At 38.5% G+C, this 19,190-nt stretch overlaps 1 protein-coding gene across 1 annotated transcript in view; it reads right to left on the bottom strand.

The window, feature by feature from the left end:
- The window catches only part of Cd109 (CD109 molecule), a 126,638-nt gene that overhangs the window by 82,267 nt on the left and 25,181 nt on the right, over positions 1-19,190 (bottom strand). The window contains exon 5 of the mRNA XM_026391343.2: positions 14,144-14,269. Coding sequence (XP_026247128.2) covers positions 14,144-14,269 — 126 coding nt within the window. The remainder of the gene's footprint in view (positions 1-14,143; positions 14,270-19,190) is intronic.

Raw genomic sequence — 19,190 nt, forward strand, 5'->3', positions numbered from 1 at the left:
TTATGACCTTCAGACTGGACTATTACACACTAACACAGAAGATATACAGATATTTGTTAAACAATGATCCTAATCCTTGGACTTCAGTTTCTCCCCTCTTTAACAAAACCACACATTGCTACCAAAATGAACTTCCTAAAATGCTGTTTCAATTATGTCAAACTGTTACCTAGGGCTGGGAGCATAGCTCAGAAGTAGAACACTTGCCCAGCACGCATGAGGCACACTGGGTTCAATCCTCAGCATGGCATAAAAATAAATAAAAACAGAGGTATTAAATTTTTTTTTAATTGTTACCTAAAAACTTCTACAAAAATCAACAAGAAGACAACAAATGTTAATGATTTTTTTGTTTGGGAGTTTATCATAAGGGTATTATACTTTCCAATGTGTAATGTTTAGATATTTTTATCTTAATTATGCATTGCTTTAATAATCAGAAAAAATGAAAAGGTAAGATTTTATCATTTATAATTCAAGAGGCTCATTCACACACTTTGTGTGTGTGTGCTTTCTTTGTCCTCAGAAGTTTATATGAAATTGTAACGCTGATTAGCATGGAAAGGAAAGAGAAATAAAACTATTTAGAGCTTTCTACTTTCTATAAAAGGAAATCTAATAAAACTGAAACCTGGTATCCAATACCCTCCACAGGTCAGCTCACAAACTCTTCCAACTTTCTCTTTGACTGCTACTATCTACAAGCCCTCATTCCAGGCACATTTCTGCTCCCAACATTAGGACTCTGTCACCTAACTCAGAGCCCCATTCACTGCCACCTCCACTCATCCCCATTCAAGTCCTAAGGTCCCTCTTGCCCCATCTATTTACAAGGACTTGGAAAGCTGTGAAGCTCTCTGATCCAAGTCTTATATTGTACAGTTGAGGAAACTAAGATTCAGAGCTGAAGCAACTTGCCCACAATCCCTCATCGGGGGCCCAGGATTTCATAACTTCCAATCCAATAATACTCTTTGCATTTACTACATGAAGCCTCCCAATTTTAAGCTCATTGAAAATAGGGTGTCTTTATCATCTTCAGATGTTTCCTGGCTGGTGTTTCCTCTGATCTAGCACATGAGAAAAAAGTTACATAGTTTTAGCTTTATTTAGATCCTTACTAACTTGGCTGTGTTTAAAATCTATTGCCAGCGTAACAGTAATCACATAACAGCCTGTCTTTTCTTCTCTTTTATCTTTACCATAAAACTGGCAAAGAGTTTAAAAATAAATAAGAAATCACAATGAAAATATCATCCTATAAAAGTGTCAGTAGATGTATATTTTTAAATACCTTTGTTTTATTCATTTATTTATTTATCTATTTATTTATTTTTTGTGTGATCCTGAGGATCAAACCCAGTGCGCCATACGTACTAGGCAAGCACTCTAAGTACTCTACCACTGAGCTACAACACCAGCCCCATTAGATGTATATTTGCCTACCTAGAGGAATGATGGAGTCAACAGGATTCACAAAATGACTATAAGTGTTTATTAGCGCTTACATTACCCTTTCCTTTCCTGTTTAGGGCCTAAACATCTGTTGTCTAAACTATAGTTGCCATCTACTTCTGTAGGGGTTTTAACCCAACTGAGCAGCAGGATCAACTATGGTGGGTTTAATATATAGAGATCCTGGTTCCCACCCCAGAGCTACCGAATCAGAACCATCAAGGCTGAGGCCCAAACATAGCAATGCATTCATCCATCTACTCCTTCAACAGCACTGTGCTGGGGGTGGAGGGGGGGTGGGGGGGGATATATCTTCCCTAAATGGAGATTTTCTCCTAAGTAGAAAGATATTTATCAAATAATCACACATATAAGTACATCATTACAAACTATGATAAAGTCTGTGAATTAAACCTATAAGAATTAAGACATCTGGAGATGAGATGGAGAAAGAAGAGCCAGATCAGGTAGGGCCTTATGTAGGCCATAGTAAAACATATGAATTTTATTCTGAGAGCAATGGAAAGTCTTTGGAGAGTTTTAACCTAGAGAATAACAAGATCCAACAAATGTTTAGATTCCTTTTACTGCTGAGTGAAGAATTGGCTGCGAGGGGGGAAAGTAAAAACTTAGAGAGAAGCAGCTCAGGACATGGCAACCAGGAAACAAAGAGAGAGCTCTGCTCACCAAGGACAAAATGCAAACCCCTAAGGCACACACCCAGTGATCTACTTCCTTCAGCTACAACCTACCTGCCTATGTTTACCACCAGTTAATCCATTTCAGTGAATTAACTCACTTATTAGCACTTACATTATCCTTTCCTTTCCTGTTTAGGGCAAAAACATCTGTGGTCTAAACAATAGGTGCCATCTACTTCTGTAGGGGTTTTAACCCAACTGAGCAGCAGGATCAATTATGGTGGGCTTAATATAGAGAGATCCTAGTTCCCACCCCAGAGCTACCTAATCATGTGTCTCATAATCTAAATATCTAAAGACTCTTAAAGGGTAAACATTATGGGAATGGGTAATGGTCTGTATATGAGTAGGAAATGAGTGAGCTGTCAAGGAGAACTCCAAGGCCACCCACTTGTACAGCTAGATGAATGCAGAATAAGTCAATAAGCTGGAAAACAAAACTGAGTGAGTTGGAGAAATGGAGGCAGAGAGATTCTGTTTAGAAGACTGGCTAGATAGGGAGTATGAAATCATTATAGAGGTATATAAGGTCAAAGTGCTCTATTTCTGTTTGTTCATGTGAAAGACTTAAATACAATAGATTTTGTGGATTGATCTGGGAGAGAAAAGGATCCAGGTTGATGATCTAGGAGAAATAAGAGGTCATCAGTACTGTAAATTTTGTGAGAGAGCAGTAGAAGGGAGAAGCCAAGGCAGAGTAGAAGTATTGGTCTTAGATATGAAGAATAACATCTTTTCTGTAGGAGAGTAAGCATGAGATGGACACAGAGGCAGATAGGAGTTGAAGAAAGACCCATCTGATGAGTTCTGTTCCTCTGTGAAGCAGAGCGGGGAGAGAATCTACCTGGGATGAAGAGGGAGGAACCAGAATTTCCTATGAGACAGACTTTTCCTGAGTCCCTCCTCAGAAAATATTGTAAATATTCTGTTGCTCATGAAGACTGGAACTAACCATCTGAAGAGCTGAAGTCATTGTATATCTGACAGTCAATCATAATGACTTGGGGGAAATGGAGCTACCTCAGATGTCAGACATGAACTGTACAAGGCTCCAGTGAGAAGGACAGTGGTCAGGCATCCAGTGGCACAGGCACACTCATTCCTAAAAAGTTTTCCCATTTGCAATTCAAGTTCATTGCACCATACAAGAAAAAACACTGGCTTTCCCTGATGGAACAGTACTAACTAGAAACACACAAACAAAAATCACTCACATAGCCCTCTCTTTTCCAAAGAATTAAGGTTTGTAAAAACATATAACATGACTACCTTTTTTGGAAACTCTGGAAAGCAAGGCTTGGAAAAAGCAGTAACATAGCCACAGCTTCATATTTAATGAGAAAGTTAACATATCTTACACAAATGTCAAATTCTTGGTTTTGATGTGGTACTATAGTCATGAAGATATCACCACTGGGTATACTACATAAAAGATACCCAAGTCCTCTCTGTATTGCCTTTGCAACTTCCTGTGAATCTACTTCAAAATAAAGTTATTTTGAAGATTAATCTTTTTATGCCTTATATGACCAAGATTATATGGCTGGCTAAATGCTAGCTAATCTCTAATAATACAGTAATGGATAATGGTTACCAGATAACCTATGTGCTAAAACCCAAGTCTCCTAGTCTCACATGCTCACTCAGAAGGCATGGCTGTTGTGGCCAAGATCTGAGACACATAGCAACAATCTAACGTGTGGCGAGGTGATCCATGTGACACCCTCAAACCACACAACAGCATCTTCTCCATCAATGGGTAGAGCAGGTTCTGAAGACGTCTAAATTCACACCAAAAAAAAGTGATCATTTTAAAACGGCAATAGCTGTACATTTTAATTTTATAGAGCTGAAAGTATCAGGAAATCTAGCTTTTCACCCAAACCCTACTATAATACATTATGTGAATCTTACCATATCACCACCCTTCATTCAGATTCTTCCTCCATAAAATGAGGAGATGGACCCAAGCGATGTCTAATCTCTCCAGTTCTGAAACCCCACAGTATGTGCTGGGGTTTATCTGATGATAATGACATACTTAGGTCTGATCCTAAAGTTTTCTAACTGATGCTAAAAAGATGAGGGATGGGGACAAGACATTTGAAAGTAAGGCACTCCTAAGGGTGGTTCCTAGAGAGAAAGAGCAACACAAGAATTCCTCACAAAAATTCACATCAGCCGGGTGCAATGGTACAGGCCTGGAATCCCAGCAACTCAGGAGTCTAAGGCAGGAGGATCACAAGTCCAAGGCCTCAGCAACTTAGCAAGACCCCATCACAAAATACAAAAAAAAATTAAAGGAACTGGGGTATAGTTCACTGGTAAAATGCCCATGGGCTCAACCTCCAGTATCAAAGAAAAACAAAAAATGTCACAGAGTTCTCAGAAATTAAAATGCACACCATCAAAGAACTGGCAGTAATAGATCAAATGGCTCAATAAAGTCATAGGAATAATCTGCAATGAAAACTGTAAGGACAGTTTAAATTTTATGAGGAATTAGAACCATCAAGACAAGATCTGTCCAAACAAAGATGTGGTGATTTGCAAAGGAAAAACAGCTCTTTTTTAATTTTATAAATCAGAAAATCCAGAAAATTAATCCAAAAGTCATATTCCTCACTGGCTGAAGTTCTCAAAATGAAAAAAAATAAAATAAAATAAACATATTCTTACTAAATTGCAGAACCATACAGCATAGAATGAATATAAGTCAAAGAACATCACAAATGATAATAACTGATAGCAGGAGCTCAGGAGAAACTGTTTCTTCACTCCATTCTCACATTCTTTCAAACCACAAACATAAACGAGCTCCTACAACAGGTCAAATGCCATATCAGAATAAATATAAAAATTAATAAAACAGGACTCCTGTCTTCAAGGATCTCACAGTCTAATGAGTGAGACATATTTTTTTTAACTACACTGGTCACAACTTGAGAAAATAAAACAAATTCTGGAGTTGGTCGGTGGTCATGGTGGCATCACAATGTGAAGGTATTTGATACCACTGAACTGATTAAATGGCAAATCCAATGTTATGTGTATCTTTTCACAATATTTGTTAAATGAAAAAAAAAAAAGACACTGATCAGTAAGTGCTGTCATAGTGCTGTCTCTAAAGGCTCTGAGGAATGGAGAACAAAGTATGACACTTTTACCAAGAAATCAGCATTCTAAAACCAATTCCTCTCTCCCTTTCTCACTGCACATGCAAGTAAGAACTGGAGATCTTTCCCTGCAAAAAAAGCATTCTTCTTATAAGCAGAGGCCAGCAACAGTATTTTGGAAGCCTCATCAACATTCCAGAGAAGATGCCACTGTTTTCTACCCTTCGTGCTTCCTGTTAAGTTGTCATCACAAGCCAGAGGGGTTACCAGATGCTATTTGTAGAGTGCTTTAGGGACAAGATTTGTCCAAACAAAGATGTGCTCATTTGCAAAGGAAAAACAGCTCCTGACAGTGAATACAAGTTGACCTAGTAGGCAACAGCAGGGTAGCAAGACTGGGAAAGATAAGGAGTATTCTGAAAAGCTTTGAAAAGTAGTAAGATCTTTGCAGCCCTCTACAACTAACTCTAGAGAAAGTAGATGCCACTGTTATGAGCAAAGGAACAATTCAATGAAAATTGTTTATTAATTACAAATAATTTGACACTCACAATTTATTATACAGTCCCCCAAAAGAGAAATTTCAAGCTTTGAATCTATTTGAGTTTTCTATTATGAGCATTCTATATGAGCATTCTACTTCTTGTCCCCGTTCTCAACACTGAAGATTAGGACAAAGGCTGAGAAACTTCAGTGATGGCTACAAGAGACTACAAGATTATCGGGCTTAATAGTTCCCAAGCTGGCTGTGTATCAGAAGCACCAGAGATGCTATTGTAAAAATATAGATTGTCCCAAAAATTCTCATTTAGTATGTCTAAGATGCAGGGAGATCTACTGAGCTAGTCACCTAGAGAGATAAAGTAAATAGCTGAGAGTGTCACCACTAGGAAATTCAAATAAATCAGATAACCTGTCCCCAGTTCCATACAGTGTCCATTACACAACAATGTCTCTCAATAGAATAAATACTAAAGACGCCTCACTCTCTGGTCATTTGTCAGTACTTCTCAAAATGTGGTCCAAAAAAACAAATATGATTTCCTAGAATTTCCTTGATACAAAGTACTTAGAATTTGTCAAATCAGAGACAGAAAGCAGAAAGGTGGTTGCCAGAGGTAGAACAAAGAGGGACATTGGGAGTGATTGTCTAATAGGTACAGAGTTCCAGATTTGCATGACAAAAAGAGTTCTGGAGATGGATGGTGGTTATGGTTGCACAATAATATGAATATACTTAATTCCACTGAGTATACACTTGGAAATGATTAAGACAGTGAACTTTATGTGTATTTTATTGCAACTTAAAAAACAGGGGAAAACTGCAACTATTTGGGAAAGACATCAATACCACCAAAAAGATAAAATGCCCAGAGAAGCACAGCAAAAAATTAAAAAAAAAAAAAACAAGCAAGGTCTAACTTTTAAAACAAGTTATCTTTGCATATTTAATTCAAATCAGAACACATTTCCCCACTTAACCTAGAATGTAGCTAAAGTATGACAGCCCCATAAAACATACTTCAATGCTGAAATGTCATAGCTAAAAATAAACCTCTTCCCTTTGAGAGGAGGCTTGGTGTTCAAGGAAGCTGAGGGAGAAATGACAGAAGAGAACTGAGCAATCAAAGTATGGGAGAGGTAGAAGAGATGGCGATTCTTCTAAAGAGAAGTACAGGACCGGGGCCATAGCTCAGTGGTAAAGCGCTTGCCTCGCAAATGTGAGTCACTTGGTTCAATCCTCAGCAGCAGATAAAAAGAAATAAATAAAGATATTATGTCCATCTACAATTAAAGAAAAAAAATTTTAAAGAGAAGTATAGTCCCCAAAGCAGAAAAAAATTGCACATTCGATGTAATTATGCAAATTAAGCATATGCATAAATAACACCAAAATGTGTCAGTGTTGTTATGAAATTTTACTAATTTTAAATTAGCAAAGGACTTTAAGAAGACTTCAAAATAATAATCAAGAGTTCCTCTACAATTAAAATAGCCTTTGAGGGGTGGGGTTGTGGCTCAGCAGTAGAGCGCTCATCTAGCACATGCAAGGCACTGGGTTCGATTCTCAGTACCACATAAAAATAAATAAATAAACTAAAGGTATTGTGTCCAACTACAACTAAAAAATAGATATTTTTAAAAAGCATTGTAAAAAAAATCATACGTTCATTAATATATAAACTGTCCTTGTCCTTCCACTATATGCCATACAATGAAGGACATAAAAAAGACAAGAGTAAAACCTAGATCAAAATAAGTACTCATCATTTCATAATTCATCATTAAAAATACTGAAGATGAAAGCAATACGTGAAGGTCAAATGCAATTTAAATTATTCCAGAAAGGTTAACAGTAAAATAAATGACACATTATCTTAATCTTCTACAATTAACTTGTTATAATTGGATAAAAGCCACGGAGTCCATCAAATGTGTTTCACTAAAGGACCCTTTTCTGACCTAAAAGAAAGTGTATTTAAAGAAAGCCACTTTCTGATTATCCACCCAGTCACTATGAATCAAATAATCTGATAAGTCCTGTATTTTTAATACGTTAGCCTTCGGTGGTGATGCTAACATCATTGCATACCTTTTCTACAGGATTTCAAAATATCGTACTGAAAATAAGTTTCCCCTCACTGAGTTTTATACTGAGAATGGTCACTGCCTCAGGAAAGTAAAAACGTAATCTATGATGGTGGACTATTTTATAATAAATATGTTTCCTCCATAGTCATTATTCACTGCTAATAAGAAAAGCTGATAATAAGCAATATATAGTCCTTAGTGATGCTCAGGAGTCAACGGAGGACAAAAACCAGAGATGAAGATGGTCTGGGTGGCATTTCCAAATATTTCTTTGACTCTACTGACCTCTGGTGGCCATTAAAAAGTTTTTTTAAGGGTGGCTTGGTTTTTGGTTTTTTGGTTTTCTGTTTGTTTGTTTGTTTTGTTTTGTTTTGTTTTCATAGTTGTGGGACACAAGTTAATATTTCATCAACAATAAGAAGTACATGATCAATATGCTTGCCTTCAAAAGGAAACATATATTTAATAAAATGTAGAAAGGGGGACTGTATTTAGTTCAGGACATTTAATAACTGTTGACTGCTGCTTATATGTAAACCACTGTGCGAGGTCCCAGGAATGGAGGGGTGAACACGAGTAGCTACCCTTATAAAGAGCACAGTCAATTAGTGACCACCAAATAAAAGGACATGAATGCAACGAGAGGGGCACAGAATGCTAGGGGAATGTTTGGAGGGGTTTGGCCACATTAGAGAATGCCTGTAAAAGTAAGTAGCTAGAATACCAGGAGAAAATAAAACAGCATCCCAGGCAGAGGGAATGGAATGATGAGAAAAAGCTCTACGATGAGACAGACTGTGAGTTCAAGAGATGTAAAGAATATAACATTCTAGGGCTGGGAATGTGGCTTAAGCGGCAGTGCGCTCGCCTAGGATGCGTGAGGCACTGGGTTCGAGTCTCAGCACCACATAAATGTAAAATAAAGATATTGTGTCCACCTAAAAACTAAAAAATAAATATTTTTTTTAGAATATTCTAAAGCACAGAGCTTAAGGTAAGGTGGACGTTAAGACCAAAGAGGTGAGAAAAGGTTAGATCTTGTGAATATTTTTTAAATTTGTTAAGCAACTAAATTTCCTTAAGAGTGTTTTTCCCCCTACCAAAGCAATATGAGAGTTCAAGTCCATAACTGCTACATAAGAAATTTTGTTGATCTTTGAACAGAAAGATCTCTCCCACAAATTTCCTCCACTCTCTTACTCTTCTTATCACTGGTCCTTATTCTGTCCACCACTTATTGAACAAATTAATTAATCACTTAGGACCTTTCTTCCAGCTAAAACTACCCTTGGTGTTCACTGTGCAGAGGTGGTTTCTGAATGGACCAGCAAAGGACATGCTGACCCAAGGGCAGCCCATCAGGAGACAGCCAGCCATTCAAAAAGAGATTTGCTTCTGGGGCTCTGGGCCACTGTAACCAGCCCCATTCATATCTAGATGAGTACATCTCAAAGGTTGGTGGAAAAGTGAAAAAAAATGAAGGACCATTAGGCGGGAAAACAGCCCCAAAAGCACTGGCGCTCATCTTTACAATAAACACTCTTTATCACCAAGGTAGCTCAACCATCTTATGGAATCCTTTGCTATTATTACAGTGCCTTGTATTCTTTTTTTTTTTTAAGAGAGAGAGAGAATTTTTTAATATTTATTTTCTAGTTCTCGGCGGACACAACATCTTTGTTTGTATGTGGTGCTGAGGCTGCACGCATGCAGGCGAGCGCGCTACCGCTTGAGCCACATCCCCAGCCCCAGTGCCTTGTATTCTTCTGTCACCCTTGTGACCTTGAATAATATTATTCATATCACCACAGCTATGATATTTGAAAATAGATATCACATGTTTAGCTTTCTTATATTCATCAGAGCACTATAATCCCTCAACACACATTGGACGGACAGACGGATGGATGGATGGATGGTTGGTTGAATGGATGGATAAACAACTGACTCATGGAGAATTGAAAATAAAATCCAAACCCCTTAAAATTTATAGTATGCTTCCTCGTCTCCAATTTCCATCATTCTCTATATGCTCCAGTAATGCTAAACTTCTCCCAAATCTCTTCCATTTTCCCTGCCTCTACACAAATCCTTCCCTCTCCCCTTAGTCTCACAAATGCGGACACTTTCCTCCTTCTCTACAAGCTCAAGTGTCTGGTCTCAATGCTTCCTCACTTTGCATCTGCCTCCCCACCCCCACCCTCACCCCATACCACAACCTCTCCACAGGCCAAGTGTGCTCTTCAGCTTTAGGCAGCTAAAAGAGTTAAAGAACACTTGGTTTGCTGTTTTTAGCATGTGGCCCCACACAGTGTCAACTATAGGAGAAGAAAAAAATAAAGAATTTTGTTCCTCAGTTTAAGAAAAGAACTGAGTCTACAGAATACTTATATATTATATATCTATAGATTGTGGACATTATGAAGTTTATTGCTCTAATATAGAGAACTTAAGAATCCTTTTTAATATTTTTTTTTAATTATGGTTGGACACAATACTTTTATTTATTTATTTTTATGTAGTGCTGAGGATCAAACCCAGGGCTTCACATGTGCTAAGCGAGCGCTCTACCACTGAGCCACAACCCCAGACGGAGAGCTTGAGAATCTTAAAGCAATAAAATTAATAGAAAGCAGCCTTTTACTCCAAACTGAACTAAAGATCAAATGAGAAGTCAAACAACTAGTGCTTACTAGCTGAGCGTACCTGGGAAGTTCCTCTATGTGGCTGGGCCAAGATATTCTCATTATAAAATGGGCACAATCATGCCCACCTTACAGAATTACACAGTATGCAGAATAAATACAAGAATATATCTAAAATACCTTGGCTGTGCCTGGCCAACCTTCTTAAAACTTATTATAATTACATGACACTACAGAGAGGACTAGCTGATAAAACCAAAGAGTATGAAGGCCCAGTGTTTACATTATAAGCAACCCCTGAACACCAGCCCTTCTCTCTCTGTAAAACAGTGCCCCCATAAGTCTTCTCTAATTTTGTATTTGTCTAACATTTTGTTTTGGCTATTACTTAGCTATATTATAAATAAGTAAAATAACTTAAGACCTCAGATGCCAATCCTACAATCATGCTGTGTGTGTGTATGTGTGTGTGTGTGTGTGTGTGTGTGTGTGTTCCTGGGGATTGAATCCAAGGCCTTGTGCATGCTAGGAAAGCAGTCTACCAACTGAGCTATATCCCCATCTCCAATCATGCTTTTAATAATTACCCATAACATTTTTCTCTACAAGTTTGAAACTTTTTATAACATGGCCTCCAATATTCTTTAAAACCATATTGTGCGCTCAATAGAACTTCTGCTAAATTAAAAAGGATAAAATTGGTAAACACATCATGTAAACATCCATAAATATGAAGTCTGGCTATCAGGCAAGTATCAAAAGCCCCATTATGGAATAAAAAAGACATGGAATACATACACAAAAGAGTTTTATTCAGCCAGAATGAGGAATAGAATTATGTCATTTGCAGGAAAATGGATTATCTTGAGAATATTATGTTGAACAAAATACACCAAACTCAGAAAGTCAAGGTTGTACGTTTTGTCTTATGTGGAAATAAGAGAGGAAAAAGGAAAAGAAAGGTGGGGCATATCATGAAAATAGAAGGGAGATCAACAGAGTAGAGGAAATGGACCAGCAGGCGGGAGGAGAAGAAGGAAAGAGGAAATACTGGGGAATGATATTGGTCAATTTATGTCATTATACTGTGTGCACAAATGAGTATGTAACAATCCCACTATTGTTTAAAATTATAATGTACCAATAAAAAAATATGGAAAAAAGACCAAAAAAAAGTTTTTAAATGTTCATGGTGAGAGGGGGAAAAAAGAGTCCTATTATGACCCTAACACAGTCCTCTTTCATCTAGGTCAGTTCCCACAACTGAGTCCTACACGAGACTCCAAACTACTGTGCATCAAGCAAGCTGTAATTTCATGCAGATCATTTTACATATCACCTAGTTTTTACATAAAGAAAAACTGATAATATATTTTCTTTATTTGATATAAGGAAAAAACATATATTTGTAGGTTATAAAATATACATATTATAAAAAAATAATATACACTTAATAATATACACTTAATGACCAATTTATATCCCATTACTTTTAATTTCTTTATTTTTAATTATGGCAAATTATACATAACATAAAATTTCCCATCTTAGCCATTTTTAAGTGTACTGTTTAAATATGTTCACATTTCTGTGCAGCAAATCTCCAGAACTTTGCATTTTAGAAAACTGAAAGTCTACCACGAAACAACCCCCAGATGCCCCATCACCCCCCACCCCCCACCCCCCCGCCCGGAAACCACTATTCTACTTTCTGTTTCCATGATTTTGACTGCTCTAAATGTCACACAGCATTTGTCCCTTTGTGACTGGTTTGTTTCACTGAAAATAATATCTTCAAGGTTCATCAGGTGTCAAAGTGGCCTTCCTTTTTAAGGGTTAAGAAGAGCCCATTATTTTTAAATAGAGCAAAAGTAAGAACATAATTTTGAAGAAAGAATTAAGAATACTAGGGGCTGGGGATGTGGCTCAGCGGTAGAGTGCTCACCTAGCACATGCCAGGCCCTGGGTTCGATCCTCAGAACCACAAAAAAATAAATTAATTAAATAAAGGTATTTTAAAAAAGAATTAAGAATACTAAATATTTTAATTGAAATTTCAAAAACTAAGCTAAGCTCTTTCCCTGGGTTGCTTCTTTTGGGAATGGAAATTCCTAGAAATAGAATCACAATTCTAAGACATGATAAAAAATCGCATATTTCCATTTGTTTGCTGAGGTTCCTTTTATCAATAACAAGTTTGCCTGAGGTAGGTTATCTGTTAGGTTAAACCATATAAAATTGCTGCTATTAGGCACTTTTGACCTTAAAAAAAAGGATAATTTCATGTCCAAACTGATAATTTATCATTTTTCTTTTAAACTCATCTAAAAGATACTGCTTTGAATGTGAAGAAAGGTGTACTACCTCTTATATCTACTAACCAGGGCCCAGATTCAAGGTATTTTTACCATGATGTTGTGGTTATGGAATTATAGGGTTAATTTGGAGCACAGGCTTTTGGCTCCAGGCTTCCTGGCAAATTGGCAAACTCCTCCAAACTTTATTTTCCTCATCTAGAAATTGAGTTTAATAAAATCTGTTCTCAGAATTATTAATTAATGATTGTGATAATACAAATTAAAAGTGGGGCACACCTGGAGTTGTAACTCAGTTGTAATGCACTTGCCTAGCATGTTTGAGACCCTGGATTCCATCCCCAACACCTAAAATTGAGGCACCTATTAAATACTGGGTACTCTTATCTTACCTCGGATCTTAGGTTAATGAGTGATTACTCTTTCTAATACTGTAGCTTTCAGTGGTACAGGAGGAGGGTATTTCCTTCACAGGAAACTTTGGCAATGACTAGAGATATTTTTGTTTCACAACTTAAGGGAGAGGAAGCTGCTACTGGCATCTAGAAGGTAAAGGCCACACATGCAACTCAATGTCCTACAGTTCATAGGGACAGTGCCCACAAGAAGGAATTTTTGCCCAAACATCAATAGTGAGAAGCCCTGTACTAATAGAATTATTGTTTACAGCTCTTACTCATAAATATATATTTTTTAAATTCCAAAGAAAAATGGGGAAAACACTGAATGGGATTTCGAGTATCATACAGTGATGCACAGGAGAAAACCTGAGGCAGAGAGATGAAGGCATTGTAATGCCCCTGCCCTGTTAGATCTCAGAGCTACACAAGTTGGCAGCAAATAAAGGAAATAGGTAAAGTCACTGGCGAGAGAGAAGGTTTAAGAAACAGATGTCAACATGACTGTTTAAAGTCATTATTTCTTAAAACAAAGACCAAGGGTTTGTTCAATCACTTGCCAGGAACTGTTCTGAGACCTAAAATTTGCCAAGTAAATAGCTACGTAGTCATTTCTTAGTTTTAAAATACTCAATGCATGTAATAAGTAAGCAAACAGTTATTTAATCAGTTTTATACCCAAATGCTAAAAGGTTTTAGCTTTCAAACATTTTATTATAGAGAAAAGATAACAATAATTAAAATGTTTTGATGATAGCTAACCCACTGATAAACATGGTAAATTAAAAATAAACCACTTATATTGTCTTGATGGTAGTATTAATTTTTTTCCTATTTGTTAAATAAGCGACTTGGGATATACTTTCCCACCTGAATGATTTAAATCATTTTAATATCCCCCCAAAACATATTTATACTTACATTCACTTGAACTTGAATGGACCAGTCACCAAGTATTGGATGTGAAGATACTTGAAAAGTTTTGGAAATGACTCCAAGCTCACTTTGTTGTGACAACCACTGTTGGATCAAATTGGATTTGGGGTCCTAAAACAAAAACCACACATGTTAACTATATAAAGGTGGCCCCTGTACACATGTATCCTATTAGGTTAGGAATGATGTTTGTAGTACCCTGAGACACATCCAGAACATTCCCCAAAATAAGACACTACGATAGGTTTGGGGAAATGTCACGTCTATATTACTAAAGAAAACAAATCAACATTTTTCTTCTATTTCCCCCGAAAACATCTTGATTCTGCTCCAACTTTTAATTCCTGGCATCATGTTTCCTTCTACAACTGGACATCACCGAACTTAAGGTGGTGCCAAAAGAAAAGTCTACTGTAGAAATAACAGACCCCAATTATTAGAGTCACACTACATCAGGCACTCTGCCTTGTCTCAAATAATTCTAATTCTGCAGGACTGCATTGTCTTCACCTCGTAGTTGAGAAAACTGATACCTGGCCCAATATTCTATCGCCAAACACATGATGGAATTGAGCATTCAAATCCAGGTCTCTTTCAATTCAACCACAGCATATCAGAGAGATGTTTAACTAAGGACACAGATGAAAATCACTTGAGTCTTCCTATAATCTCCCAGACAGTATCTCTTCATGGAGTACTCACCCCAGGCATTCCAGCAGCTATCCCAGGTTCCTCTCAATTCTGTCTCATTCTCTCTCTCTCTCTCTCTCTCTCTCTCTCTCTCTCTCTCTCTCTCTCTCTTTATCTCTCTCTCTCTCCTTTTCATCCTCACAGTCCACCACCATATCCTGTTTTCTAACAACTGCAACTAATCTCCTCCCTCCAATCTTGCCCACTCTGATACAGCTTCCCCACTGCACAGTGTGATCCATCTGAAACATAGATCTGAGAATGAGGTACCTGGTTGAAATGTTGAGCATAGTTCTTGGAATGTAGCAAGCCATGAGTAAACACTGGGATGATCATTCTAATAGACCAGTGGATACTGATGGCTTTAGTCTACAGAATGACTCTCCGTGCTTTTATATGGTTTACAAGGCCCTTATCAATCTGTCCCCATCTATATTTCTACACGCATCTTCTTCCAAACATAGAGATTTGTTTGCAGTTCACCCAGGAAGTCCATACATCTAGACCTCTGCAGTTGCTATATGGAATGTTCTTCCTTCTTTGATCACTAGTGAAATGAGCTCCAGCTTCTTACCCTCCATACACACCTCCAACAGGCAAAAATGACTATGTGGGCACCACTGAACCTTCAACACCTCTGGAGTTTACTCCTCTTGAGTGTATCCTACTAGTATAGGCAGAAAAAAAAAAACACACAATGTTTATTGTATATATTTTATTTTACAAAAAATTTTTTTGTTCCCAACTGGATTTGAACTCCTGATAGCAGGCAGCAAATATTTTCTCTGATTCTTATTCTCTGTCCTTTGATTAAAATTAACGAGCTGGCTCTGTTATTAGAAACCAGAAGAAACCTCTCTGCCAGAGTAGGGAGATGAAAGTTAGGGTAAGCACAGTGCTGAGAACTGAGTAGGCAGTAGTTTAATCAATTGAGAATCAAGCAGTAAGCTAGAAACTAATTGTTAAAACCAGTGACCAAAGGCAGATCAAGAAGAAGCAGGTCACTGTACCCTTGGCCAACTCCTGAGACAAGTATGGTAACTGGCAGCTGGCTCTACTGGGCCTGTCACAGCATGAGGCATGGGAAAGCTGTGCACTTTAAAGGCCCAGGAAGAAATATAAATAGCTAATAAATATGTGCTGTCTAGTAATTAAGGGAATGAAAATGAAAACAATAAAGTACTATTTTTCTTTTTGCAGATTGACAAAGACTTTTAAAATGAACAATAATTCTCAATGTTACTTAAAGGGGAGGGGAGGGAACACCCATATTCTGCCAATGTCTTATGAAGGTGTCATGTCCCTCTAAACAGAGGACATCATGAACTGACATCTTTGGTGCCTTTGCACCTGGAAGATCTCGGTGCATGAGACAATCCCTCTAGTTTCCCAAGCCCACCTTGGACCTACATCTAACCCTCACCAGTAAGGAAGACATAGGCGATATAGAACCATCAGAAATGATTACCGAACACAGCAGGATTTGAACAGGTCATGCATGGCACCATCGTAGCAGAGTCCAGCATTTGTGCCTGGTCAGCTCCTGCTGTACCCACACAGGAGGGCACTTAGAGTGGAACTGTGCCCCCTGTGTTGCCATAACAGCTGTGTGCCAGAGACACTGGAACGGTGGCCCTTCAAGTCACTTCTGGATGACTTTGGATCTCCGTCAGCTGCCTCAGCACAGCACAGTACCTGCTGCCTGCACCAGACTGTCTCAAGCAGTCAATTCCGTGACTGGAGAATATGTCTGCAAGGACTGTTTCTGGAATGCAGGATTCTATGCAAGGTCTGTGTCTGTTTGGCATCTAAAATCAGAGAAGTCAAATCACTCAGGGTTTGATGGCCCCCTCACCTGACCAGAGCTATGGTTCTGAGGTTGCGATAGCTGCTGCGGAGTGTCAGGGCACAGTCAGAGGATAGACCCCTCTCCAAATATACCTGTTCCTACACAAGATTGTTCACCTGTACCAGGAGTAACAACTTCTTAAAGAGAAAGTTCAGGGTAGAAGCCAGCCAAGCCGGCTGCCTTCACAGTGTCAGAGACCCTGATGTCTATAACATTAGGCCAAACTGACAGAGGATGTTCAAGTTAAGGCATGTTACTCATTGTCAGAAAGCCTCTGAAGCCCCTTTGTTTCCTGAGGCCAATGACAGGGGCAGGCAAAATGAATAACACCAGCAATCTTCACAAAAAATCACTGAAGGTCCCTGAATAGGCAGTGATGGTCCGTATCTTAGTTAGGTCTTACAGCCATTCTTGGCTGGGTAAAATAATTCCCAAAAAAGTCAGCCTGCTGACTTGCCAGGAGTGCTTCTGCACATCAGCCTGCAGGTGGTATTGCTAGGAGTATAATAACCAATCTTGTCAGGGGCTCAGCTTCAAAAATTGCAACTTTTTTCTTGGAATTTTTGCCCAGAAACCAACTATTCTACACTAAAAAAAAAAAAAAAAAAATACAGAAAACATCACAAGGTCCTGTCCCAAGTGACTGCTTTCAGCAGAAGGAATACAACAGTGTAGGCATTTATATCAATGCCCAACCTGGCCTCTACAAGTTACAAGAGGGAGATAGCTAGATCTGAGTCCTTAGCCAACCTCACTCTCCAGGTACAGAGAGGATATGGCTACCCTCATAAACTGACCCCAAACACTGCATTTCTGCCTAAATTCCTGTCCCCTGGGCAAAAGGGTCACACACTGGCCAGGCCAGTAAGATCCCTTAGAACTAGAGTATGTTAGTCAGCTTTTTGTCACTGTGACCAAAAATACCTGACAAGAACAACTTAGAGGAAGAAAAGTTTAACTGGGCTCATAGTTTCAGAGGTTCAGTCCATGGTGAGCCAACCCCATATCTCTGTGCCTGACATGAGGCAGAGCATCATGGCAGAAGGTCATCCAAAGAAAAGCTGCTCAGCTCATGACAGTCAGAAAGCAGAGAGAGAAAGTGAGGTGCCAGGGATAAGATGTAATCCCTAAGGGCACTTCCCCAGTGACCTACTTCCTCCCACTATGCTACGGTTACCTCCTTGTAGTCCATTTAAATTACCAATCCATCAAACCCATGGACGAAGTCATAATTTAACCATTGCACCTTTGATCATTGCCACATTACCTAATGCACAAGCTTTTAAGAGGGACACATCCTAGAGCTAACAGAGCTAACAGAGGAAGGTCTCGCTAAGCTCTTCTAGGAAAGCCAAATGTGAGGGGCCTGGTCCAAAATTGAACAGAAGAGTCCAAAGAATCTATAGATCTAAGGTTTCAAAGACAGATTCTAGAGTGGAGAGGCAGAACCACAAAAAACGCAGAGGCCAGTTCTGGGGGTGTAGTTCAAAGGCACGGCGATAGCTGAGCACGTATGAGGCCCCAAGTTCATTCCCCAGTACCACAAAATATAAAAATAAAATGGAAAGGAAGGAAGGACAAAAGGAAAAAGAGGACAGCTGTCCAGAATCAGCAGTGGTAGTTCTGATTTAAAGCCTAGAACAAGCTATTTCTCTGGTGCTGTCTTTTTTTCTGCCTGAGGTAGATGGAAGGAAACAGCTGAAAACAGCCAGAGAGCTGTTTAGCACTCACCTCTGAACCATCATTTTACATCAATAGCAAGTCCTCAGGGTACGTGAATAATGACAGATGGTATGAACGGTGTCAGTTCAACCCTGCTCAGAGCCCCGTGAACTTAGAAACGCTATTCACAGTTTCAACATGCTTTATGGACATCTCCATACCTAGCTAGCAAAGGCAGAAATTCACAGAACTGAAGACTCAAAAGATTTCATATTTCAATTCAAGAAATATGCATTGGGCACCATGACAACCAACATGATTTTTGCTACAGACATATCTTGGCTTGAATTTTATTTATATACTTGCTCTTTTGGTTGTTGGTGGTGGTGGTTTTAATTTGTAAAAAGAAAAAACTAAAAAGAATCGGAAAATACCAAACTAAAAAGCCTGGGTTTGTGGCTGGGGTTGTGGCTCAGCGGTAGTGCACTCACCTAGCGCATTCGAGGCCCTGAGTTCAATCTTCAGCACCACATAAAAATAAATAAATAAAGGTATTTTGTTCAACTACAACTAGAAAATGTTTAAAAAATAAAAAGCCAGGCTGGGGATGTCGCTCAAGCGGTAGCGCGCTCGCCTGGCATGCGTGCAGCCCGGGTTCAATCCTAGCACCTCATAAAAACAAATAAAGGCATTGAGTCCATACAGAACTAAAAAAAAAAAAAAATTAAAAAGAATAAACTTGACTTGATGTGAGCAGGGACTTAATCTGTTTTCTTCACTGCCCTGTGTCAGTACCTAGAATACAGAAGTCCATTAAATGTGTGACAAATG

The sequence above is a fragment of the Urocitellus parryii genome, chromosome 8 (assembly GCF_045843805.1).
Source record: "Urocitellus parryii isolate mUroPar1 chromosome 8, mUroPar1.hap1, whole genome shotgun sequence".
Classification (NCBI taxonomy): Eukaryota; Metazoa; Chordata; class Mammalia; order Rodentia; family Sciuridae; genus Urocitellus; species Urocitellus parryii.